The sequence below is a fragment of the Takifugu flavidus genome, chromosome 20 (assembly GCF_003711565.1).
Source record: "Takifugu flavidus isolate HTHZ2018 chromosome 20, ASM371156v2, whole genome shotgun sequence".
NCBI classification, from domain to species: Eukaryota; Metazoa; Chordata; class Actinopteri; order Tetraodontiformes; family Tetraodontidae; genus Takifugu; species Takifugu flavidus.
The window spans coordinates 3,436,900-3,462,619 of record NC_079539.1 but is presented as its reverse complement, the minus strand read 5'-3'; the positions used below and the strand labels follow the sequence as shown (position 1 = coordinate 3,462,619).

Genomic DNA, 25,720 nt, shown 5'->3' with positions numbered 1-25,720 from the left:
TACTCAATTCTCATCTGAGCAAGGGAAGTTTAAATAAAGGGGCAGTGGGGTCCTGGCACCAGTTGATCCCTTCCCAGTCACAACAGACTCCAAAAAACCCATTTGTACTCTCACACTCACGTGCAAAACATGCATAGATGTGCAAAGGTTTTTGTTCTTTGTGCCGCAGGGATGGTGCCATGTGTTTCTGCACCCTTCCACCATTCCTGGAGACTTGGAATGGCATCCGTGGTGGGGGGGTGGTGGTGTACTGGTGTGATATGTTGGACCTGAACTGAAGGAGGCTTCAGAATGCGAGTAATCTGTGTTGACCAGCGATGGCTTTGAGGCTCAGCTGTTGGCGTGCCGGTGAGGACGTTAAGACACATTTGGAGAGACTGTGACATGTGGACTATCCAAATGTTCACGTAATACTGCGAAGAGTTTGTCTTTGCATGCCGAGCGGTAATCTAAGATGCTGGGAGAACAACAGAGAGGAGATACTACAAAAGTATTTTTAAAAAACCTTGTACTTTGTGGCTTTATTTGGCTAGCAAGATGTTCTCAAGATTATTTTACCCAAGGAAGAAGAACAAAATATGCAACTTAATCAGTTTGTTATTCAGTTCTATTTTGAGATAGTGAAGATGACTAAAACTGATTCCCGAATCCCAGAATGACATCAGAGCTATTTTTAGGTTACAAATGCATCTATATTCTCAACAGAGCCACTGCTTCGCCACATTCAGAGAAACCAGCTGATGTGGTTTGTGCATCTGGTCAGGATACCACCTGGAAGGATCCTTGGGGAGGTGTATTGGGCAAGTCCAGCTGGGAGGAGTCCCCGAGGTGGACCTCAGCCCCGCGAGTGAGGTCTGGCTGGCTCCCATCGAGTGCTGGAGCGCCTTGTGGTTGAGCTGGAGGAGTTAGCTGCAGAGAGAATGTTCTGGGTTTCCCTGCTTAAAGCAGAGGACTAGACCAGAAATGAATCTCTTTAAAACTTTATTATATCTAATAAAATATTAGTTGCATTGATCCATTTATGGTACCAGCTGTCTGCAGTTGAAATTTAATTTAGTATACTGCATTTACCGGTTTATGCAAGGGAAATTGATTTGGTTTTCCATGGCAACTTAAATTAATGATGTTTAAAGCCACTGTAGCGCTTTAAAATACATTTCTGCATTACCTAGATAGAAAATGAGGAAATAAAAAGAACAAATAAGGACTGTGCGCACATGCAGCTAGTGTGCAAACCGTTTGAAAACAGTTAGACACCAGATGTGCAGCAGCAGGTTTCATTATTACGGTGCGGTGGTGTGTTCACGTCCACACGTACTGTAGGACAATTGAGGGGCCAAAAGATAAAACAAAATGATTTAAAGAATTATATGTAAATTAGGCGTGCCTTTCTTGTTTGTGTAAGAAGTTAAATGGTTCTGAGCTTTAATAGTTTTCATATATTGTAGTTAGATTAACTATTAGTCGTAGAGTCCGGTGAGCAGCAGTGATTTGGGGATGGGGGAGGGAGCTAACCGGGCAGTCACTCCCTCCCATCCCGGCGCTAGGCTCTGTGACCGGGGGAGGACGGAGCCATTCATTCTTCTGTGGTTCCGAAGCCAACGAGGAGGATGAAGAGCAGACACTGAGAAAGAGAAAGAGTACATTAGAGGTAACCTAACCCTGCGCAAACGGCAGAAACACGCGAGGAAATCCTCCAACTTAGGAAACGTCACTCCAAAAAAACAGCCAGAAAGCTGCGAAACGCGTAAGTAGCAGAAGACAAAATCCCTCTAAAACTACTTTTATCCAGCGATAATTAAGTCTATTCGCCTGCGAAGCTCGACTTTGGTCGGAGACCGCATCGTGTGAGTGCTCCTTCGGGTTTTTCCACCTTCCCAGCTGTGGTAAAGCCTGACGGAGCTCAGAAAGGGAAAGTCGTGGCACCAAAGCCGAGCAGGCGGATGCTTTTCCGGGCAACGCAGCGCACTGTGACCGTAATGTGGTCCAGGCTGCGACGCACCAGTCACTTTTCCATTTAACCGACCAGTTCCAGAATGGAAATTGCTGTACTGGTATCCAGTCAGGTTAGAAAAGAGATTCCAGCGTATTTTGTGTGTGTAGGAGGTTTTCACTCAGACTCTGTTTTGATCATTAACACAAGTGCTCTCGATAAATAAAATATGCATATTATATACTGACTGATGGGATTTCTCCCAAAATAATCAACTCTACTACTTTGTTTTCCATTAGCTTTCCCCCCAAATGCCTCTCTGACCTCTGACACCTGATTCTGATTGTTCTGTGTGCGTGTCAGCAGATATATAGCAGGTTTTAGGTTTCGCTGCTTAAAGAAAGCCTGTCATTTATCTTGACAAAGTGCATCAGAGATTCTTGTTTTTGTGTCATCAGTAAACCCGAGACCTGACCCCACCTGCAAACTACTTTGTATGTGAAAGAAGAAATCGCCCCTGGGGGGGGGGGCAGGGGGCTGTGTAACAGTTATTTGAAACATCATGACCAGGTTTTTGTGTAGTTAACGCACAGAAAATCGTACTTAATTGCTGAACAAACATTTATTTCCTACGTGATGCCTGTTCTAAACCAGAACTGTTGGTTTTGTACGGTAGGAACCAACGCAGATGTGTTAAATCTCATTTTCCGCATGGAATTTGATCTGTACAAACACCATAAATGGCACTAAGGCCAGGTTTATGTCATCGTAAAATGACCATATTAAAGTCTTGTCTTTAACCAGTGATGTGTTAATGGCACTTGTGGTCAAGGTAACTGCTTATTTGTGCTATTTAAATGACTTGTAGAGTATAATACCCAGATTTTTTTGACTAGCAACAAAGATGCCGGTCGCTGAAACGTCCAGCTTGCGTAAAAGTGCACGTTGCCCAGAGCTCTGTGTTCGGTCCATTTAAAAAGCCTGGCATTCATTCATCGCTGTCCTCCAGAAGGCTGCCTGTCTGTGTTTAAGCAACAGGGGAAGCAAGAGTACACACATTTCTCTCTCCATGGCGAGCTGGCAGTGTCGATGCTTTGGAAACCTCTGTTTTCCCCTCTGCTTTACTCAGGAGAATGGAGAGGAAAAAAGTATCAGCACCCTCACTTTAGCCTGGTGCCCATCGTGTATTTAGTGATGCTTTTCATGCATGTGTCCTACGACGTGGCTAAATTTAAACTGCCAGACCACATCATCCTTCTGGAGCTCCATTGTGCTGGATCCAGTATACCAGGTTGTGTCTTATCGGACCAGTCGGGATTTGAAATATGTCCCCGCACATCTGTCTCCTAGACGTCTTCTTTAGCGTCCAGTGGCGTAAACGTAACTTTGAGAGGCCTCCTGATTGGAATTAGAGCCGGTCCGCACCTGAAACCAGAGCCGAGATCTTCGTTTCGCCGTGACCAAAGTGTGAAATCCACTAAATGAACGGCTGCTCCCGTGTCAGAGGTTAAACCCGGAAGACTCCGGTCGGCTCAGACGGACATCTGGAATGCAGTTTTTTACAGCAAACCCCTGCTGCGCATATCCTCACAAGTAGATGGGCCTGATAACAAGGCCCGTTTATTTGCGTCCTATGTGTAATGCCGCACTTGTGCACGCATGCACATCTGCTTTAGGCCGCGCTATAAAACCATGAGCAGGACATCGGAAGTGTTCTAATTAGACCAATGCATCGCAGGCGGCGTCTTAATAACCCTCGCGTTGCCATGGTGATTGTTTATTTGGGTTTGACATTGATGTAATGCGAGAAAGGATACTTCACACGAATCTAAACTAGGTCACATGACGTGATGCCGTTTTTCCATTCCAAGATTTAAAAGGAGTATTTCTGCCTAAATTAAAAGCAGCCGCGTGTTGGAGTTCGATTCCTCCTTCGGAGTTGTGATATTTCACCGGTGCTGGAAAAGTCTGTGTCGGATCAGCACATCTCAGAGATTCTCTGCAGCTGTCTGTCTCACCGAAGCCTAAAAACAAAACACATTTGAAGCCAGTTTGGCCCGACTGCGATGTTTTCCATCCACGCTTTAAACTGCGTTTGCGTCCCGATTGTGTTTCGCGTCTGGAGTTGTTTGCTTACTTCTCAAGGACCATCTCCACTCTTTTAGGTGGCAAAGTCTTCAGATCCTTTTAAAAATGGCGGGTGCTTCTTTTGGGCAACTAACATACCTTCGCATCGCTGCTGTTTCCTGTTGTAAAACTTTTGACCCTCCCCTGAAGTCCCCGGAATCCTTTCCTGGGACGTGAACCCATCAAGAAAGTCGTACTTCCGTCACAACTGTGAGCATGTTTCTCTCATCGTCAGCTAATGGCCCTCCTCTCTGCTGTTCTTTGCTCCACTGGTCACTCTTTTTTTGGTCGGACTCCCCCCACGCCCGGGGCCTCCTTGTGGCTCCTGTGGTTGAGCCTCTCCTCAGGGTCCGTGGTCCTTCAGCGGCTCTGCAGCCTGCTGTTTACTGGGAGATTAGCAGGGTGGGGTCCTCACAATAACAAAGCCCTCACCCTAAACTTCCCTCTGTCAGTTGGAATCTGACTGGGCCTGCGTGGAGCATGCAAGTGAATGGCTGGTGAGGGAGTCATGGGTGTGTTGGGGGTGGGGGGGGGGGGGGGGACCCTCCTGTCGGGTGAAATGAGGAGAAAGAATCTGCGCTGGGTTTTTGTTCCTTTGTGGTGGGCCGGGGGTCAGTCTCAGGGGAGAATCCACGGCAGACGGACGGCGGGCTGTGCAGCTGCGTGGCCCCCAGCACTTTATCTGGTCCCTAAGCAACTGCCGCCTCATTAAACTCTGCTCAACGTTCGCGTCTCAGTCGACATTGTCTCCGGCTTTTCCGCCTCTGCTCCTTATCAGCCAGCGTTGTGATCAAACATGTCTGAATATGAAGCTGGATTTACACTCAGCTGTATGTTAATGGTGGAAGGTTATCACCCACCACAATGGACAGCCTGTGCGCAATGTGCGATAAGGCGGTATCATATGTTCGGTTTGGTTTCGGGGATGGAAAATGCTTGAAGCCAGACGGAGATTACATGATATTATCCTTTGTGTTTGTGTCAAAGTTGAACGTCACACTGTGCTTTGAAGTTTCAGATGAATAATGATCAAGAAAGGAAATGGAAACCACAAAGAAACGATCTTTTGTAGGCCCGTCATATTAATCAGGTTTTTCAGAAAAATCAGGATTAGCTGGTGACCAGAGGTCTGGTCCTCTGTGTTTAAGTCCTGGTTTAACCAGCACCATGGAAACGTAACCCTGGTTTTGAGCTGGCAGGCTGTCACTAGTCTTTATCGGCGCTACACCCTAGTAGCTCTGGTTCAGCAGCTGGACTTGTTGCCATAAATCTCTCAACATGCTTCGCCAGAGCCAGTTTTTTTAAGAAATCCCGCTCACATTACTAACTGAATTAACAGCGAAGGGCCCTTCCTTTTGTTACGACCTTCCAGGTTTGCATTCGTCCCAGACAGGAAAGCAGAAATTATAGTCCAAATGAAATAGAAATCGTCAAATTTAATAAGCTGTAGCTACCCAGAAATGAGTTTGCACTGTCAATCTTTCTCCTTGGCAGAACATTTATTGTTTCCATCGTAATCAGTTCAGTTCATTCCAAGCTTCCAAGCAAATTAGCGTGCTATGCTAACAAATGTAAAGATAAGGATTTGCTTTTGGATTTTGTCTGACACAGTGAGGAAATAATGTACGTTAAAAGAGCCGCTGGTGGCACCAGTCGGACCACACGTACGCACACATGCATCTGTGCTGGGACTAGATGTAGATCGTCGTCCCATACCGTTTTTTGGGTCAAATGAGATACTTTGAAGGTGATAAGTTGGCGATATGAACCCAAGAACACACTCTGATCGTATTGTTCCTTGTGGACGGAAACAGAAATGATTAAATAAGAAGACTAAGAGTCTTTCGTTGCATATTAACTGCAGCAGCCCTGCTGGGTCAGACATCTGTGATCCATCTCCCAGAGATGGGTGTCTGGAGCTGCCTCTGTACGCCCCTGGGCTCTTCGTCCTCCTCCTCCTACGCCCATCCCTCCACCAGAGTCAGGACTTGCCTTTGACAACCCTGCTGCCCCAGAAATCATTCATTTGGTGGGGCCACAACTTTTTAACAGTCACCTCTGACCTTCATTGTTATTCTCTCCACATGTATGAATTTCTTATGTTGGAGGTCAAATCCGCCCGTATTCAAATGACATTTGCATTCTGAGGGACAGATTTTGTCAAAATAGTCACATTTTGGGGTCATGTTAATGCAAATTTCAGTCAATCGAACCACGGTGGAAGCGGAGCTATGCCACAGACCTCCCCGTGTGTCCTCTACACTACTGGAACTACTTTTCATTAAAAAATAGAGTAACAGTAGAAAGTGTTGACACTGCCCTTGAGCTCTCAAACGACACTGAAATTGGCATCATATGAGAAAATATCTGCTCATGCAGTGGGCGGACCTTGTTAACCAGAGCCGCTGCAGATGCAGCGAGGCGATGGAAGACTGTCAACACCTCGACGGCGTTGTGACCGCAGAGCTTATTTCAGGCGCTTTAATGGCAGTCATGCACTTCCCCGATCGTGTAAACACTCGTGTGATTGTATCCTCTTTTCACAATCATTGGGCGTATTAAGGGGGCCGTTATGGCCCTGTTACTGCAGTGCTGTTAGAATCCTGGGGGCCAATCGCCCGTGGCTCAGTGGGAAACCCGATTCACAGACGAGACGGGGAAGATGATGCCAGTTTGTCTTCGAGACATGATAACACAATTTGGAGGACATTATAGCTGCAGGAATGAGTCTGCGTGACCTCACGCGAAACCTTCCTGCTCATTATGTCTGTCAACATGTCTGAGAAACTTGGTTTGCATCCAATCCACCGAAATTACCCCCGTGTTGACACGAGAGAGCCCATAATCCACCTGTCTTTTATCATAAAGTGAGGGGTCAGTGATGACCTCACCGCATTTTGTCAGACAAGACTAATAACGTTAGCCGTCGCTGTTTGATCTCTGCTTCCTCGGTGATTCCATTTCTGACTTTTCACCCTCAAAAGCACTCCACCGCCGGTAATAAAGTGCTGCGACCTAGCATTAAGCTGAGATGGTACAAAATGATGTAATATGTAAGGGCTGTGTGCGGTCTGTGGTTTACAGGCAGGACAAGAACATGTGCACGCATGTACTGCAGGCACACACGGGGAAATTGGATAGAGTGTGGATAATTGTTACATTAGTGCAGAGTATGCAATCAGCGTGTGCCTGGGGGAGTAAAGCACACCTTGTGTTTTCACTTTACAGCCTGAGTCCTTTTGTAATGGCTTATGCTGCAGTGTTAAGTGTTTTTGTGGGGGAGGAACGGAGGGGCTCGTTGTCACGGGGAATTAGGAGCTAACTGAAGAGGCAAAGCTTGACGTTAGCGGCATGATGTCATTCAGACGGGGGTGTAATGCCACCAAACATCGATTTTTGAGTCCAGAAAGTCATTTCAAAGAGGAAACAGGTTAAAGGCCTTTTTACATACCACAGACATGGAAATCGACAGCCTGCACATTGATTACAACCAGAGAGGTCTGAGTTAGCATGTGCAGCTAACAGGATTATATCACACAGACCCCTTAATGCGTTCTTTTAGCGGACTATTATGTCATCATAATGTGATAACTGGATCTAGGCTTGTCTGAGAAGGTCCTGTTTCCTTGTTTTGGGGGAACATACCAACATTGAATCAGAAGGACCCTTATTGTTGCCGTGAACTAGCTTTGTTTCTGTTTCTCATCCACCATCAACAGGCCCAGCTCACACCCAGAGCGGAAGAGGCACAGGCACCAGAAGCTTGACACCCCCCCCCCCACCTTTTTTCTCTTTGAACACCTTCTGGCATCACTTTCAAAGCCCCTCTGTCTCAATGCTGGCCCTTGAAATAATATGTGCTGAATAAAATACAGCTGCCAAGCAGGAAGTGACAACGCTTATATTCCGCTCCAGCAAAGATTTGTGCGCGTCCCGCGTGTTTACGCTACAGAGCACATTGTCTCGATCAAATTTCTCCTTTTTTAAATTAACAAAGCAGAAAAACACTGTCCCACATGCAGGATAATCATCCGCTGTGCTGCCACTGCGCGGTTTCTGTGGTGCTGATGCAGCAACGGTTCTCTATTTCCAATAAAAAAAAAATGTTCCAATGAGACGCAGACTTAAAACACTCCAACTGCCAAGCGTGATGATGTCACTGTCACTTCTGTTTGGTTTCGAACGAGCAAACAGCAGCTGCAATGCACATTTAGTCTCATGACAGGAGCGCTATACAATTAAATCCATACTCACTGAATGTCTTGTGTTCTGTCAGTTGCACAACAGATGGGCACACTTGTTTTAACTTTAATTGTTCACTCAAATGTAAAATCAGGTCGTCCCGCTCCCGTATTCACCTGCTGTGTGCGTCACGCCGCCTGTATTGGGAATAAAAATCCTAGCTAAGTGTCAAAACTTGTCCTTTTCTTCCTTTCCGTGACCCGTAAATCTTTAAAGAAAAACCCTTTGTGTTGGACCTGGCTGCAGAAAACTTTCCTATTTCACAAGCCAGGCCCCATATTATGGTCTGCCCCCAGCTGGGAAGGATTTGGTATCAGCTCTAAACCCCAAGAAAGAGTTGTCTTCAAATCAATAGAATTAAAAGAGAATTTATTTTGAACATACGCTGTTTACGTGTGTATTTTTCCAGGTGGATTATTGTCTCTGTTATAGTTATTGAGGCAGATTTCTGCTTGACTTTCCCACCACGGCCACTGCCGCCTGCTGTGGGGGCAGCACAGGTTCACAGTCACAGCCGCACATTTAAGACAACTAATGAACAATTTATCCTTCTGCATTTTGGATGTAAAGCAGTCATTTAGCATCATGTTTGAGAGAGTGGTTCTGTCTAAGTGGAATATTCTGTATCTGTTAATGTGATGAGGAAGTGAGATTATAGACCAGTGTGTTAATTATCCACGGTCCGTCGTATGTGTTCCAGTAGAGTGACTAATGACTGTCAGGAGACTGTCCTCGAGCATTTCAAAGGCTTGTTGGGGTTTTTCTCCTCACAAATGCTCAATTTGCAGCCCCAAAACCGAGAAGGAATGTAGAGAGCAAGAGGACTGCATTCATCTGCGTGGAGAGACTAACAGGATGATTGGATACGGGTGAGGAAAGCAGAGCTGGGAGGCAGAACAAGGTTAACCTAATAGAACTCATGTGAGCTGTCACAGGAGCAGCGATTCTACGTTTTATTTGTACTGATCTAACCAGCTCGCGTGTTTAGGTGTTGGATGGTACTCTGCCCTTTTAGATTTGTGGCATTAAAGTTCTGAGGTATGTTCAAGGCCACCTGGAGAACAAACATTTGGACTGGTTTTTTAATGAAAGGTCATTTATTCGCTGCTATGTGGTGCTGACGTGAGGCAGCTTTGCCACAGGGACCCACGTGGAGCCGATGAAGGGACATCAGCGCCCCTGATTTCTGGGTTTATGAACAGGTGAAACAGTTTAAACGCTGTCCCCAGGTGCACGCAGACGCTCGTTTTGGTGGGGGTGGGGGTGTGGGGGGGGTCCTCCCTGGGAGAGATGTTGCCGCCCGGACTCACTGTGCACTTTCTCTGCAGCGACCCAGAAGGATTCCTGCACCGTTTGGATTGAACTGAAGCTTTTCCTTCGCGTCCTCCAGAAGATTCCACACGAGGTTTGTGTTTTATTTGCTCCTCTGTTGTCAGCATGTGTCCTGACTAACAGCCTGGTTTCCTGCTTTTCTTCTGATGATATTATTGGGGTTCCTGCCACCTGTCTGAGTTGCTGGAGGAAATCTTTTCCCATGACTCCTATTGTTCCCTCCAGGTGTTACCTAACAAGACTCCTTTAAAAACTCCTGTCGGCACTTTCTTACCTCATTCTGACACTAAGCATGCAAAAACATACAGGATGTGATTAATCACAGTGCTGAATAACATTGGCTTTTTAACTGGAGGTGTCTCCCATACAGTAGAATCTGTGTGTATTTCCTGATCTCCTGAACCGTGAACTGTAAATTACCCACGCTTCTGTCTCCGGAACCCCAGTCAGCTGAAGGAGAAACGACCCATTCTGTATTTTCCTTGCCTGACTCTTCCAAACTGTCTGGTATATTTATCTGGATGAAGAAGGAAGTCGGGGGTGAACGTGTTTTTCCTATAGGAGGGAAAACAACAGCCTGAGAGATAATGAGTCCGGACCACCTGTGAAGGTCATTTCAACGTGGAAAACCCCTGCTAACATAATAAACAGAAACAGTCGTTTGTCATTTTGCTCCTAACATAGGGGGACTTTGTGTCAGCGGGCCACTTCCTGTTATCTCAATTGTTTTTAAATGGACCTCTGAACACGTCGGCGGGATCCATCTGCTTCTGACGCGTCGGCTTCCAAATCTTGTCATCGTTGCTGTCGGAATATCTCTGTGCTCGTACGATTACACATCTGAGATGGGCAGATTTTTTTTGAGCTCTCAACACTCATCTTGTCCTCTTGTGAAAACTCGTCTCCCTTTACCTCCTGTAACCAGCCCAACAGCGGCGACAGGCATCTACACGTCTCAGTTTCCTGCCTCTTGTCTCCCCACGCTTGACCTCCATCGTTTGTCCCCATCTTGGATGTCCTCGCCTCCTTCACATGCTGTTCATGTGATTTAGAGAGCTGGGCTGATATCACTTGATGCTTTCATCATCTGAAATTCAAGAGGGTCTCGGTGCCCACGTTCCCCGGCCCCCCGCTTAATTTTGATTTTCCTCAGACTATCAGGTTGGAGCGTGGCGTCGCCGTGGCAGTCATGGCTCAACCCCCCACGGGGCAGCTTTGATACGACGGCCAGCGCAATCTGTGTTTGCTGGGGAGTTTTATCGTCGGAGCCACAGGGAAGTGAGGATTAAACTGCCCTCATCCTGAGCAAAAAACAGAGTGAGAACAATAGTTTTACCCCTCCAGAAAAGAGGGTCACATACCATCCTCCCAGTGCAGCAGATTTGCTGAGCCTGGCTTGGAAAACAGAAGCACAGGGATTTGAAGTGGAAGGACTTCTCTCTGGTGACCCCCTGCCTTAATAGTCCCTGGAGCTGTGTGCAGGTGGGGCTGGAAATGGTTAAGTATAATGGATGCAGTGTTTGGCCCTAGGGCCGTAAACCCTGCAGTTCACTCACACTGGGAAACCGAGGAAGTACCCAGAGACTCCCCCAGTTCATCACCCATCCGTCCAGCAGCTAAAGGAAATGGGTGTCCGGGATTTCTCTAAGCCATTTTCCCAAGTGACCCATTTTTGTGCAGCATGAATTTTGATTTCACACCCTGTCTGTGACATAATACACAGAAAAACTCTGAGAGAGCAGCAGTGGCTTCAGCCACACGCAGAAGGGCTGTCAAGAGAGCCGCAGCCTTGATGAGCCTCTGCACCAGATAAATATCCATTGAAGCGTTCCGAGTTGGCGGCGGCCCGCTCGGCCACCCACTTTGAGCACTGACTGCGATGTGTCAGATGGCCTTTGTTTTCCATCAACCTTTTAACCCGTCTTAACTCGCCTGCATGTGAGGGTTGTTATGGTCAATATGAGAAGACGAGGGTTTGTTGACCCTCCTCCTCCGAGGCGCAGCTGAAGGATAACCCCACCCCTTCTTTTGCAGTGGCTCTCACCCCACCCCACCCCACCACTAGAACCAGTCAGGCAGATTGTATAACCAGATGTTTCCAAGGGGAAAGTTTGGAACACTTACACTGAGATCAAATAATAGAGGTTTGCCTGGTTTGTGCGTCCAAGTGCACATCTGTTGATGTCGACGCTATGCTGTGTTTTTACGTTTTATGTTCTTAGACTTAACAGGCCTCCTGGGAAAGGTGAATTTGTTTTCCTTATCCCTCAGGCTGTTTGTGTCTTTACAGCGTCTCCGACGTCTCGTGGCTGGAGGTGTCGGTGCCTCTGTTACTGGCCCACCTCTCGCAGATGTCCTCTCCACCGTCTGGAGCTCCGGTGTCCCTTCAACACTCACAACACGGCATCGTTATTCCATTTTTCCTCCCTCCTGCTTTCCCACGCTCCTCTACCACTTCCCTGAGAGCTCACTGCTGGGATGTTCTCACCTCCAGCCCATCTGTGTGTTGCTATTCCGGCAAACTTGCCAAGAAGTTAATAAATGAGTAAATATGCCACAGAGGTGATTCCCAAACTGACCTGTAACCGCTGTCGACAGCAGCATAATGGATAAAAGGGATGTTTCAGAAAACTCTTACAGCTGCTGCTTTAAATTAAAATCCGAGTGCGTCCGGACTTTGAAGCTGTGAAAATATACTTAATGCGGCATAAAAAGGATGCATGTGCCTTTCAGCAAGCATTTTCTTAACACACGTTGCGTAATCTTTGTTTAAACCACGGAAGAAGGTGATACGGTGCGGGTCTTCATTGATTTAGTCTTTTCCAAGAGAAGTGAAAGTCTGAAAGTCATATATTGCGAGAGCCGCTGGTCAGGGAAAAGCCAGGATCGCAGCCCAGGCTGTGATTTAGACGTTAAACATCTGCCCTCTTCTCCTGCTGCTGATGGGCTTCAGGCAGCTGTGTCCTTGAAGTGGCCAGATGGCGGTAGCTGCTCCCTCTGTGGGATTCAAACTCAACTTTGGCCTCTTTCATTGCAAACGTATATGACTCTGAACATCTACAGGCCTCTCCACATCTCCTTTTAGACTCCAGTGATACCACGCATCTGAAGAAAGTGGTGAGAACTGGCTGGCTAAATCAAAAACAGGAAGGTTCAAAGGTGTGTTCTTGACACTTGTTAAATGCTCTTGAGAGTTTTATGGGTAATCCACTTTGGATTTCACAACATATCGAGCTGTCATTATTACTTTCCTCAAATGAAAAGTCCATAAGCTCTTGATGGATCCAAATATTCCACTGGTCTGTCTGTTTTTCCAACTTTTATTACCAAACTGAACCCTGGATAGACTCTGCAGGGCAGCCAGGTGGTGGAGTGGCATTACACATGCAGCCGTGGTCCAGATTGGAAACACGTGGGGCTAAAATCCTCATTGAGATATCCGAAGCATGTCGGAGAATCATAACATCAGCCAAAATCAAGGTTTTTTTTTCTAGTATGACATCAGTTCCTTCCTGACTCCACCTAGTCCACGTGGAGAAATATCTGTCATTGACAGACTTAGAACCTAAAACCAAAAGGAAACATTGAAGTTCCGATATTACAAAAGCTTGTTTTCCAAAATGAACTAATACGAAAACAGTCATATTCTACGCCATTGTTTTTGGTCAAATGTTATCAGGTCATCAGGTTTGCTCCGCCCTCCCCAGCCTTCTTCAGATCTACACAATACTATTGATCACAATCTGAGAAGACCAAAACGAATTACCGGCGAAGCCACAGCCAGACTCATCTGAGAACTCCCTCAAACCCCGACATGAATGATGATTCGGCCTGGCATTCGTCTGGCGCGTCCATGCACGCAGATGTTTGACTACATCTGCTGGGGATCTTTCTCCACTGTCTCTTCTGATCTTCTGCCCTTTGAAGTGAAAGTCTGTGCTGCGTCTGAGCTCTGGGCTGGCGACTGAGAGCTCGTCTGTGCGTCTCAAGACCCCACTGCTCTCTTTTTGTCTCTGAGATGATCTAGACCGGCTATTTATCTCCAAATGGAAAACACAATACTGCTTACAAAGCTGGCTTCAAAAGCCGAGGGTATAAATAGCCCAGACTTCCTCCCTTCTGAACAGTTGCAGTCCAAATGGAACTTGGACCAGCCGGGCACGTCAGTGCAGATAAAATAGAAGAGGTTAAACACGTTCACAATATAAATGGTTCTACGGGGAAGGTTCGAGGCTAGCATTAGCAACGCTGTGCTGTTCCTAAACTGACATCTTAAAATCCGCTAAGGACAGTAAAAATGGGACTGCGTTGCGGAGACATCGAGGCGCAACAGTAGCGCCCGACTGCATGGAGGCTTTGCAAACCATCGCTCGTTTTGCTGAGAAAAGGCATTTTTGCCGTTTTTCTCAACATTAAGGGGACTTTGTGTGGCTTCTCAGTGGCCCATCAGCTTCTTACTGTCCAACTTACAACCACAGGGTAAACGAGGTTGAGTCATCAGGTTTTACTGGAAATAGGTCAAAGGAGAGGTTTTATTAGGCTCTGGGTTGAAAGTAACTCTTTGGGTCCATGTTCCTCTGAAACTGATAATGAAGAGCTCTTCCTCGAGCTTTCCATGCTGCATTCAAGTGCCTGGCTGATCGCATTCCTTTTTCATACTTCATATGGAATTAATTTGTCTCTCCTGTCAAATGCTGTAGCTGACTGCAGGATTTTGTAAATCCAGGGACCCTCTTCGCCCACCACTAAAGAAGTATTCCATTAGTCAAACAGTTAACCATCTGCTCTGTCAGCCAGTTAGCTGCCTATCTTATCTGTCCTTTATTTTTGGAGCAGACTTTAGCTAAATCTAAGGTTAACTTAAGACACACACAACTGAGAAGTGTATTTGTGAGCTTATTACTGAGTAACTGTGTCTCGTGATTACGTGATCATTATTGTTAATAATTAAGTATTTATGCTACTCAATGAACATTAGTCATTAGGAATTCCCACTGTAGCGGTTTAGACCAGAACCTAAATATGGATCTAAATTAGTTTCCTGTTGCTATCCGTTGCTATAACTGAATATTTCCATTTTCTGGGGTTTACAAACACTAAAAAAGTAGATTTTTTTGACGAAATGCGACTTGTTTCGAAGTTAAATATTAGACTTTTACAGCATTATAGTTTACAGGATAATTTACAAACTGTATATATATGCAAAATAGTACAATAGGTCTGTTGAATATATTTAATCTGATTTGATATTTAGTTAGAAAGGTAATAAACTATTTATTAGCATGGATAGCCACTAATGTATCCACACTCGTTATTATTAGCCTGAGGTTGCACTGATGAAAAGGGTGGAGAGACCAGTGAAAACAGTGTGAGGAGGTGAGAGAAACTGAGACAGAGAGACAAAAAGGAGAGACCCTCCGGAGCTCCAGTTCTTGTTATTATAACCCAGATTCAGCACTGAAATATGGCCACCATGTGGACTCCCTCAAAAAGCTCTGCTCCAGTCTCGGTCCAGCCAATAAGAGGAGATAAGGTCCGGGCAGGAGGGACGTGGGGAGGGTCTGAGAGAGAATGTCATCAAATTGTGGGAGCACAGCAGGAGAGTGAACGGCAGAGAAGCAGCATCTGCAGGAGATCTGGATTACCCGCAGATCCATGGAGACAGGTTGGACAGGTTTTCTCAATCGGCCTGCATGATTCCAGTTTAACCCTATGGAGAAACACTTACTCATTTAACTGTCCCCCCGACTGACATAACGGCTCATAAATATTATGTTGTACGTCAGGGTCCAACACTGCTGTAGCATCTCAGGATGCTGAGCAGATGTGCAGAAGTGTTGGGAAAGGCTGGCTCTTGCTGTGGAAAATATGACTGCGCTCATTTGTTATTGACTGCTGCTCACAGGTTTTAGCTCACTCTTTCACAAGAGCTTTGGACGTTTTTGCTGAGTTCAACTCGTTTGCCATGTTCATCTCTGCAGATGTTTTTTCCCGGTCTTGTAGTCCACACAGAATCATCGCTGGATGAGACATCCTTGTTGTGGAACCAATCATCTGAAACATTCCCTTTGAGGAGCTCTGGGGCCTTTTCATTTGCCACAGATCTTCACAGATTAAGCAGTCCCTTTTCTTTTCTAACTTTGGTCTGGGTCACGTGCTGCAGATACTGCGGTCAGCTCAGACACAGCTTATCAAAACGTATCCTTTGTGCTCTCAGCCCCAGAAACATTCTCTACACCCCCTCACTCTAAACAAACACTCTCCATGGTGACGTGTTGCTCTAGTAAGAGCATGCCTATAGAGATGCAGATTGTTTCCGGGCAGAGGTGGCGCGGGACGGCAACTCCTGCTGGTTTTGTGCCCGGATAGGAGCAAGGCTGAATGGACACTGTTGATGGTGTCTAGACTGTATTGTCCCTTATGTTTGATGACTAATTTTTCCTCACCTGTTGCGTTGAACAACATTGGCCCACCAGCTAGCTGACAGGTAGCATGCACGTCTGAAAAACTAGTCATGTTCTGTTATTTCAAATGAAATTTGATTGTATGCCGTGGTGACAATTCAGGCATCTTTAATGGTCCTTTAACTCTCATTTTGTCGTGTGAATTATTAGTTCAAGCTGTTGGTAAAAGCCCCCTTGTTGCAGCCACTTATGCAGAGCATGCTGGCAGGTAGTGTTGGAAGTGTGTGCAGGCATATGGGGATTTATGTTGGGGTCAGTGAGGTGGTGGGTGCAGGCTGAAGGCTGTAAACTCCGCTGTAAACCGAGCCTCGGATAATCCCGGGTCTACCCCACGGTTACTCAAGGAGTATAAAAGACATCATAAATCCAATAAAGCCTCACATATTCGGAGTAGCTGCCTTCAGTCTATCTTGGGAACCTTCTGTTTCTGATAACCGCTCAAATCTGTCTGTCTGGGAACACTGACCAGACGTCTGGGTGCATGTTGATGTGACAAATACCAGCATATTAATAGCAGACTTGTCCAGACATGCTTTAGATTGACTAATGCACATTCAAGGCAGCTTTTGACAAATTGAGACCCACTGGGGTACTGTGTAACCAACAGGCACGTGATGCAAACATACTGGACCCACAGCAAGGTCAGAGGTTATGTGTGCCGGTCGTTCAAAAGCCCTATCTCCCCAGCTGGTTTGAATTGTTTCAATTCCAAAGTGTTTTCCTTCAATATTCTTGTCAGTGATGAATTAGTCTTCCCAACTGGCCAGCAAATGTTTGACCCTGAGACTCAGGGCTGCCAGTTTGTCTTAAACCCTGATGTCAAGCACCGGCCTTGGCACCCAGCACCCCTCCGTCCTGGAAGCTTACCATCTTTGGCCAGAGAGTTTTTTTGGAAAAGTTTCATTCGAGAAGTCTGCATCTGTTTTTGCATCTGTTCACGGTGAGGCAGCGAGAGCGCCCATGATTCACAAAAATAATTTTGGTGCGGATCCACAGAGGCGGGCCCTCCAATGATCTCATCTCGCTCGCTGCAACAACACACACACACACACACACACACACACACACACACACACACACACACACACACACACACACACACACGGCCTGTCTGCAACCGCAGATCTGGGCCATTGTCTGGGCCAGGGGAACAGTTGTTGATATCTGGACAGGATGTGACAGATCCAAGTTTGTGTAATCCTCTGACTCACTCGCCTGCTCAGTGATGACCACAGAGGTCAACCGCGGCTCGAGTGACCCAGTGTAAGGGGGGAATCCTTACGGTGCAGGCGGTACACGCGTCAACAGCAGCCCCCGACTCTGCTGCGCTGCCAAACACTGTGAGACGCAGACTCCCACGAGACGGAGAGGAAACCGGCGCTGGAAAAAAAGTCCCCCCCCCCACCCAAAAAAAAGAAACAACTGTCAGCTTTGGATCACAGCCGTATTTGTAACATCTGACTGAAGACTCGGACGGTCCTAATCCAACTTATCTTTACACTGTGTTATTGTTCGAGGGGATCTCGTGGTCTATCATTACCACGTTATCCGTTTACTGGGCAACTGAGAGCGGGCAACACTTCAAACGAGCCTTTTCATGTAAAAATAACGTCACGGGGTGTGAAAAGGAGCTCGGGGTAATTCTGATGCAATTATTATATTAGCTGAATAGATTAGTTTACGACTTGGTGGGAGACGCTTGCGTCTAGGACCAGACCTATTTAGAACTTAATTGTTTTACAGTTTAAAGAGAAACTGTGCTGTGGTCAAACACGGGACAGTAAAGTATACAGTAAAGGAACGGTTTAACACTTTAGGGACATATGCGTGTCTGCTGGGGATTAACCCCCCCCAAAAAAACCTCTGGCATGAAATAAATGACTTTTACATTTGTTTATTGTGTGAGATAAGGAATTCCGCATGATCGGTAGCGAGACATTGGCGAAGCGCACAGAATGACCCGTAATGCTTAAACAAGTGAGTTGTCTCCCTGTTTCACTGCTGTGATATTAATATGTTGTCTTTGGCTGATGCTGGCGATTCCTCCTGCTCTTTGTGTAGCTCTTTGTTGGTTGTGCGGTAGGTTGCCGTGGCGTTCCCTCTGGGAGTGGCTGTAAGTTGTTTGAAATGTGCTGTCACTACTGTATCCACAGTATCCACAAATAACACCGGAATTCCTGCAGAGCCTTCTCCATGTGTGGTACATGTGAAAAGACAGTGTTTTTGTTCCTTCGGTAATGCACATAACACGTCACGTTTGGAAGGTCTTTGTCATATCGCTGAGTCAGCAGTGAAGCCGCGAAGATGTCAGCGAGGTTATCTGCGGTCATGGGGCAGCAGGACATGGTTATCAGTGTTTATCCACCGTTGGCTGACCCTGGGTCAGCCGTGTGGGCTGGCTGATGAGCCACCTCCGGGTTCTTTTTCTCTCTCTGGCCACATCCGCTTCCCAGTCCGCTGTTTCGCGTCCGTATTAGCTGCTTCTCCACCTTCATGCTGGGTTTTACCGTGGGTTTTTTCTAGTTTTCCTCCATCCATCATCAGTGGGGCAGATCCACTGGGAGCAGTGGAGCCAGAGAGAGCCCCGATCACAAATCCTCAAGCATAAACACAGTGAAAACAGAAGAGGCCCACTTCAAATGAGCACATCCCTACGCAACTCATTAGAGCCTCTCCTGAAGATCCACAGCAGGCCTCCTTCTCCCGGCTCCTCCTCCACACTTTCCTCACTCCCTCCATATGACAGAGGAGAAGTGGGAGCGGAACAATTACTGATTAATCTCAGACCTTCTCTGACTTGCACAATCAGATTTAATGTGCACAATTAAAGCATTAACCTCGTCCTGCCTTCTCTCTGTTTTATGTTTTAGGTGTGTCTGATGTGACGCCAGCTGGCTGGCTCTGGGGACACAGATTCAGTACAATGTAGAAACCAAAACCAGACAGAAAAAGAAGTCTGAAGAGCGAAAGGAGCTCGATTCGACGGAGGAGGAACAACAGCTGTGGCGAAGTGACACAAGCAGGAGATAAGAAGAAGCAGCGAAGGAAAAGTGGGAAGCAGCTGTAAATCATTTACTTGGAAACTTCCTCGTCCCTCTGAAGTGTTCACTCGGGCTCGCGTCCCTGCCAGAGAAGGATCCGAACCCCCCCCAGAGGGATTGTGACCCACCCTCCATCTCAGCAGCGTTGAAACCCGAACAGAGGGAGCCTCCAGCCGCCGGCAGCCATGTGCCATGTCATTGTCACCTGCCGCTCCATGCTGTGGACTCTGCTGAGCATTGTGGCTGCGTTTGGAGAACTCATCGCCTTCATGAGCACCGACTGGTTGGTGGGGTACCCCCGCACCCCTGACGCCGTCTTTGGCCCCCATGGGGCCACCACAGCCGGAGAGGCCTACAGGCCGACTTTAGGCATCTACGGCCGCTGTATAAAACTGCCCCACCTGCAGCGTGGAATACTGTGCGGACCCTACGCCATACACTTCGGGGAGATTGCCAGCGGGTTCTGGCAGGCTACCTCCATCTTCCTGGCAGCGGGGATTCTGCTGTTGTGCGCCGTGGCCTTCATCTCAGTCTTCACCATGTGCTTCCAAAGCATCATGAAGAAAAGCATCTTTAATGTGTGCGGACTGCTGCAAGGGATTGCAGGTGAGAGTTGCATCAAAAAAACGGCGTCGTCCGCTCCAGCTAGAAGATTTAAAAGTTGTTTCTACTCATTTTGTGTGATCGCAAATGTGTACAGAGACATTAAAACTACAGAGAACCTTGCATGATTACAGAATCAACATTTAGAAGACAGTAAATATGTCAAATGCCTGTAAGACCACTACTTACCTCTGTCTAAACTGAGGGGCTACTGTCTTTCATTTTCTGAAAATGTCAGCCCAGCCTGCTTTTCTTTCCGTGCCGTGGTTTGTCAGATGTGAAGAGGTAGTAAGTCTGCAAGAACTGCCCTCTCTTTTTATTACATTGTTAACTTTTTCCCCTCATTTTCCAAGTCTAGAACAAAATGCTGCTTTGTGCTTCCCCTGCGGTTGACCGACACATCTTACAGTAGTTGAACTAGTCTTTTGCTTACATAAACTGGCCTGGAGTCCCACATGTAGGTGGGTCTAAATCCATACTGTAAATAATACACACCTCAGAGCCAGACTGAAAACAATGGTTGGGCTGCGCCGCTAACAGTCTCTCATCCATCTAGGGAGGGACATTAAAACTTAGCTCATTTAACTTTTGTGTCTCCTCATTCTCCTCCCTACAAGGTAAATGAGGAGTTTCGGCTGCGCACGTTCATTATGAGTGCCAGAACGCCCACGGCGACAATGATATGTTTGATTCTTGTGGAGCCTTGTATGAACTTTCAGTTAGACACCACAACCTCTTTCCACCCTCCAGAGCTGCCGCTCGTAGCAACTGCCACCCAAATATTTACTTTCTGCCCCGGCTTTCTGACCCTCTGTTGGTCTGGAGTTAAACACGCATGCGTATCTGCGTGTGTGTGCGACGGGTGTGTGACTTGTGTTCACCGTGGGGCTTCTGGGGCCAACATTAAAGCCACGATGGTGAGTTATGGAGGGGAGAGATCATTCTCACCAGGCCTCCTCACTATAGCTAAAGCTTCTGGCACTCTGCTGATTATGGCTGTCCTCCCCCGCAGTTGTTTATTTGGTGCACGACTAAAAAGGAAAAAGGGTGGGTGGATGGTGAAGGACAGGCAACGCTGTAAATCCAACTCACAGGGTTACTGACCCGACAGGCTGCTAAGATTTATGACAGGCTACTGAAAGGATTGCTCAAACCTGATTATCTTAATGCTAATGTCCAATGTGGGCCCAGTGTCTTTGATTCACTGGTTGTTCAACGGACGGAGCTCTCGGTAGCAGTTTTTATTATAGATTTGGGGGAAAAAAGTTGTAATGGCAGTTCATTAAAGATTTGTAGACCGCTTCTGTTTTAACATCTTAACTTGTTGTAGATTTAGCAAACGTCAAAGGACTTTATTTATGTAGCACTTTGCCAGTCATCTTGACTGGGGGCATTGGCGTCCTCGCAGCTTTCCACCTGGTTCTAATTCAGCCCTACCCTGGCCAAAGCCATGACACTGTTCAAGTGCCAGCTTGAAGCACTTTTCTGATCACCCCAGCCAGTCTGTTCCTGCTGAAATAAACATTAAAGCAACCAGGAATGCTGTTCTTCACCAACTATATCAAGCAACTGAGCTCGCAAGATATTTCCCAGGTCCTTCGGGGTTGTGCGGTCATCGCCAGTTGTGCGGTCATCGCCATTGAACCAATAAGTTGTCAGCTTTTGAGCATGGAAAGGAAGAACGCAGACAACAGGAGGGATAAAGTTACCTAATCAGGAAGTCCTTTATTTACCAAATATGTGGTGGAATTGTGGCTAATGAAAGTGGGGAAATACAGCTCTGAGTCTGCTTATTGTGAAGAGGAAGAGGATGTGGAAGAGGAAAGTGGGTGAACTGAGCTTCAAAAAGAATGGGGGGGGGGGGGTTCCTTTGTCAGTGTGCCTAAAGACCCATAACCCCTCTAGTCATTTTATCTACAGGAAGAGAGACGACCTGACATATGTTTTGTTTGAAACCCACCTGTGTCTTTGTCCTATTTCCACTACGGTGTCACACACAGGAGTGTGTTGTCTCTCGGTGAGGCCAGTGTGAGATGTCAGTCTATCTTCTACCCGGACTAAATCATCAATTTCTGCTAATCACTGTTTCCATTATTCATGCCGACTCTTGGGTAATGAGGAAGCTGGAGCCAGACAGCAGATATTTGGGGAAGTGATTGACCTCAGATGTGGAGATTGTGATTCCGTTGCCAGAGATGGTCACGTCATCGGCTGTGGAGCAGCTCCAGAGCTCATGAACCTAATCTCCACATTCGCTGATGTCACTTGTGCTTTTTAACCGAAGAGTCTCGGTGACACACTTTCTGCTGGCCGCAGCTTGGATTCCATTAAAGTGACGGTCAGTTTGAGCTCAGACTGAAGGTAAATCCATTCCCTTTACGTAATTGAACAGCTTTAACAGACGGCCCTCTGTCCGGGGTCAGGTAAACTGTGAATTCTGGGAGCGCGCAGTCGGAAACCCCCTAAAAATGTCTCGTTCACTGGTAAAGCCAGACAAAGGTAGAGGCAAAATTATTGAACCGCCATCGTCATTCATCACTCACGCTGTACATTGACTGAAAAACGGGATAGACAAACTGGCAAACAAACCGGTCCATAAATCTGACTCCGGTTTCTGTCCCTGTGGGGCTGAATGGCTTTATTAGCCCCCGTAAACTTTTCCTTGCAGCCGTGACTCAACGAGCTCATGGCAGGTGACTCAGGTCCGGCCCGGAAATGAAGGAAACAAATCGGCTGTTTACAGGAATGAAAGGAGTATTACTGCCAGTAGTTATTATAGTTGCATTTTTGATGAAACAGAACTCTGAATATAAGTTACATAAGACTTGGTTTTCAGCATTTTGTAATACACGAATCAGCCACTAGGGGGTGTGCTACCACGTGGTTTTCTACATTTATTATTAGCTGATTAACTTTACAGGGTGGCCTGATGCTTTATCAATTCAATGTAAAGTAGCAACAGTACAAACACTCTCCTTTTTTCCTGGAAAGCGGAATCATGGCCAGTTTTGCCACCAGATTTTCCAGCTGCGCCTTATTGCAGGGCAGAAGCTGTGGGTGTTGAGGTTATTTAGGGGGGGTGAAGTCGTCGGTGGCAGGGAGGCGGCGATCGCAAACGGCTTGATGTTGGAGGGTCTACGGCCGTCTGGACGTTCACAACGACAACCACTGCAAGGGGAATAGCGAGGCTGGAAGGGTGAATCATGGGGGTGGGGGGTGTTAGACATTTCAGCCCGTTGTTACGGGGGCGGGGGGTGTCCAAGGAGGGGCGTGTGTGGAGGGAGAATTAGAACCATACCTTCAATCCATCACTGGAGCCGGTCTGGATGTCAGGCCGGTGCGGCAACATGTGGAAAGAATTTATGACCTAGTTTTCGTTTCCTTGTTTAATACGATATCAGTTGTGTTAAGAGAGCGAGAGAAGGGGTGAGGAAAGAGAGGAAGCAGAGGGAGAAAGGGGGATGCGTTCACCTCCACATACGCAGGGAGGTCAGGGCTCCTCACCGTGCACTCCACTTGCCGTGCGCAGCAGCATTGCTGTAAACGTGCCTTCCTGAGCTTTGATTGGCAGCAGGCCTGTCACATGACCGCCCCATCGGAGGAAGGAATGGGAATCATGATGAGAAAGTCTTCTACGAGGGAAGGCTGTGTTTATGCGTCAGGAGTTTTGAGATGTCGGAGCCAAGTCAGCAACAGAAGTGGGTCAGGATCAGACAGGAAGTGACCCGAACACCGGAGGAGGGGCGGGGGGATCTGGGTCAGGCTACCTTTTCCTGTTGTTTCCCACTCCGAATTCAGGTTCAGCTCGTTATTTCCTGGAGGATTTCTCTGATTTTCTTCAGCTGCGCGTTCAGACAGATGGCAGGAAATCATTCTTGCTGGTCCACAGATGGTTCTGGGCACCATTGTGTGGTGGAGGAGCTCTTCTCAGAGCGCGCCGGTGGCCGTGGGGATTGTTGCCGCCCGCTCGGCCCTGGCCGAACCTCTGGGGAAGCTGAGGTATTTTGGGTGTTTTGTGGGCTGCGCCTGGAGGGTGCTGTCAGCCGCTTATTCACTTTGACAGGTTCTGCTTTGAGTTACTCACAAGACTGCATTAACATTTGTTAAGAATATTCTCGGTCTCCGGAGGATTGATGTCAGCGTATTTGAGAATCGGACACGTGTGAGACGTTTGAGGAGATCGCCCTCGACAGTTCCAGCCAGTGATGGATTATTTGGCCTTAAAGCGGTCTGATTTTAATCACAGGGCGCGCTTTGTGGAAAAATAAGTAGCTCTATATGGAACAGGCGTCCAGCTTTATGTTGTTTTCAGGGTAAACATTTCCTGTTTTCCTCTTCCGGCAGGTCTGTTCCTGATCCTGGGTCTGATGTTGTACCCTGCCGGCTGGGGTTCGGAAAAGGTGCAGCTGTACTGCGGCCATGACGCGGCCCCGTACCGGACCGGGCTCTGCTCCATGGGCTGGGCCTTCTACACCGCCATGGGCGGGACCGTGCTGACCTTCATCTGTGCCGTCTTCTCGGCTCAGGCAGAAATCGCCACCTCCAGCGACAAGGTCCAGGAGGAGATCGAGGAGGGGAAAAGCCTCATCTGCCTCCTCTGAGACCCTCCGACTCGAGGGGTTAAAGAAGAAGCAAGAAGCGGGCCGGCCGCCCTTCCTGGATGCTCTCAGAAGGCTGGCCTATGAAATTCATTGTTTACCACTAAAACTGACTCTCTGTCGTCTGTTTTGTGTTTTTATCCTGGAAGAAATCTACAAGTGCCAAGTTTTTCTCAGAGTGCGTCTTTGTCTTTCTGCCACTAGAGGTGCTGTGCCTGTTGTTGCGAGCGCGCGGACGCCGAGACGAGCTCGGCCCGCCGCCACGCGCCCTGTAAATACGTGATTATCGAGGTTTTTGTGTACATAGTTGCGATCACAGAATGATTGTTCAGCTCGATCCAGGCTGGGCTGATGATGCCACTCCTAAACACTGGTGTGTTTGCCAGCCCTTGGAGGCGTCTGTGGATTCAACGCAGCGTTCTGTGAGGTCCAAACAGACCGACCTGGACGGGTTAACCTTTTACCACGTGTGAGCGTGAGCTCAACAAGGGAACCACCACTCAGCCAGAATAAACTACTCCCAGAACCGGAGCGGCCGCGTTGGTCAACGCGCAGAATGTACTTTTGAATGACATTTGGAAGGAGCTCGACACGGGCGGCGCACGGACGCGCTGGGTTGCGCAATCCCAGCCGAAGCTATTGAAGATGACCTGTGAAGGATCTGTAATCCGTGCACAAGGATGGACGATGAAGTATTTGCTGTCATTAGTTAACGTCAGGGAGTCTGTTGAGTCGTAGATCGTGTTCCTGTCTCTCTTATTTTGTTTCAGCCAGACAAATAAAGCAAACATCTGAGCTGGGGTGCTCGTCTCCTCCTTTCTATGAGTTCAGCGAAAGCCCGGCTGTGGGGGGGGGACACGGGGGAGGAACGGGAGATGCAGCAAGTGGAGCAGCCAGCTGAGACCTTGGTTTGGCCCTCCAAAGTGGGGGTGGGTGCGTTTTCCAGCCAGCGGGCGATCAGTTTTTCCACTGATGCAGAACCGAACTGTGCATGTGTGCGTGCACTCCTATTCCTGCTGCAACACTGAAGCGCTGTATCGTGTTTTATGAAGTAATGAAGCCGAGATTGTGACAGTGGCACAAAGTCGTCCGGTGTCGGGAGATTAGAAAATGAGCTTTGAACGTCAGTATGAAGGGTGATTGTGGCAGATTTACCTGCTGGGGACAGGAAGTGAGAATTCCCCAGTTTTAGCGTATTGTTAAGTTGATTTTCTCATTAGTTTAGGAAACTTTATCTGGCACCTTCCTCATCTCTCCTAACAGAGACAGATTTGGTTTCATTGACTACAAAGACATCGTGTTAGTGTTGAGTGAACGCAGCAGCTGAAACCAGAGATCAATCATGAGACAGACTCATATTCCCCACTCGACATCCTCCTG

At 47.4% G+C, this 25,720-nt stretch overlaps 1 protein-coding gene across 3 annotated transcripts; it reads left to right on the top strand.

Annotated features, from left to right (window-relative positions):
* Positions 1–1,536: 1,536 nt before the first annotated feature.
* On the top strand, positions 1,537–25,135 carry lhfpl2a (LHFPL tetraspan subfamily member 2a). 3 transcript variants are annotated; one of them, XM_057019218.1, is made up of 4 exons: positions 1,537–1,651; positions 9,631–9,707; positions 18,969–19,745; positions 24,087–25,135. In XM_057019218.1, the coding sequence occupies exons 3-4, from the start codon at positions 19,325–19,327 to the stop codon at positions 24,341–24,343; spliced, it is 678 nt and encodes a 225-aa protein (XP_056875198.1). In that variant the 5' UTR covers positions 1,537–1,651; positions 9,631–9,707; positions 18,969–19,324; the 3' UTR covers positions 24,344–25,135. The 3 variants fall into 3 exon arrangements, with proteins under 3 accessions (XP_056875198.1, XP_056875197.1, XP_056875199.1); XM_057019217.1 differs by having other exon boundaries at positions 1,561–1,747; XM_057019219.1 differs by lacking the exon at positions 9,631–9,707 and having other exon boundaries at positions 1,561–1,747.
* The last annotated feature ends 585 nt before the right edge of the window (positions 25,136–25,720 follow it).

Bases quoted from the DNA above. Each gene is read 5' to 3' on its own strand.
- lhfpl2a (XM_057019218.1), top strand. From the start codon at position 19,325: ATGTGCCATGTCATTGTCACCTGCCGCTCCATGCTGTGGACTCTGCTG. The intron at 19,746-24,086 runs GTGAGAGTTGCA...CTCTTCCGGCAG, and splicing joins ACTGCTGCAAGGGATTGCAG to GTCTGTTCCTGATCCTGGGT.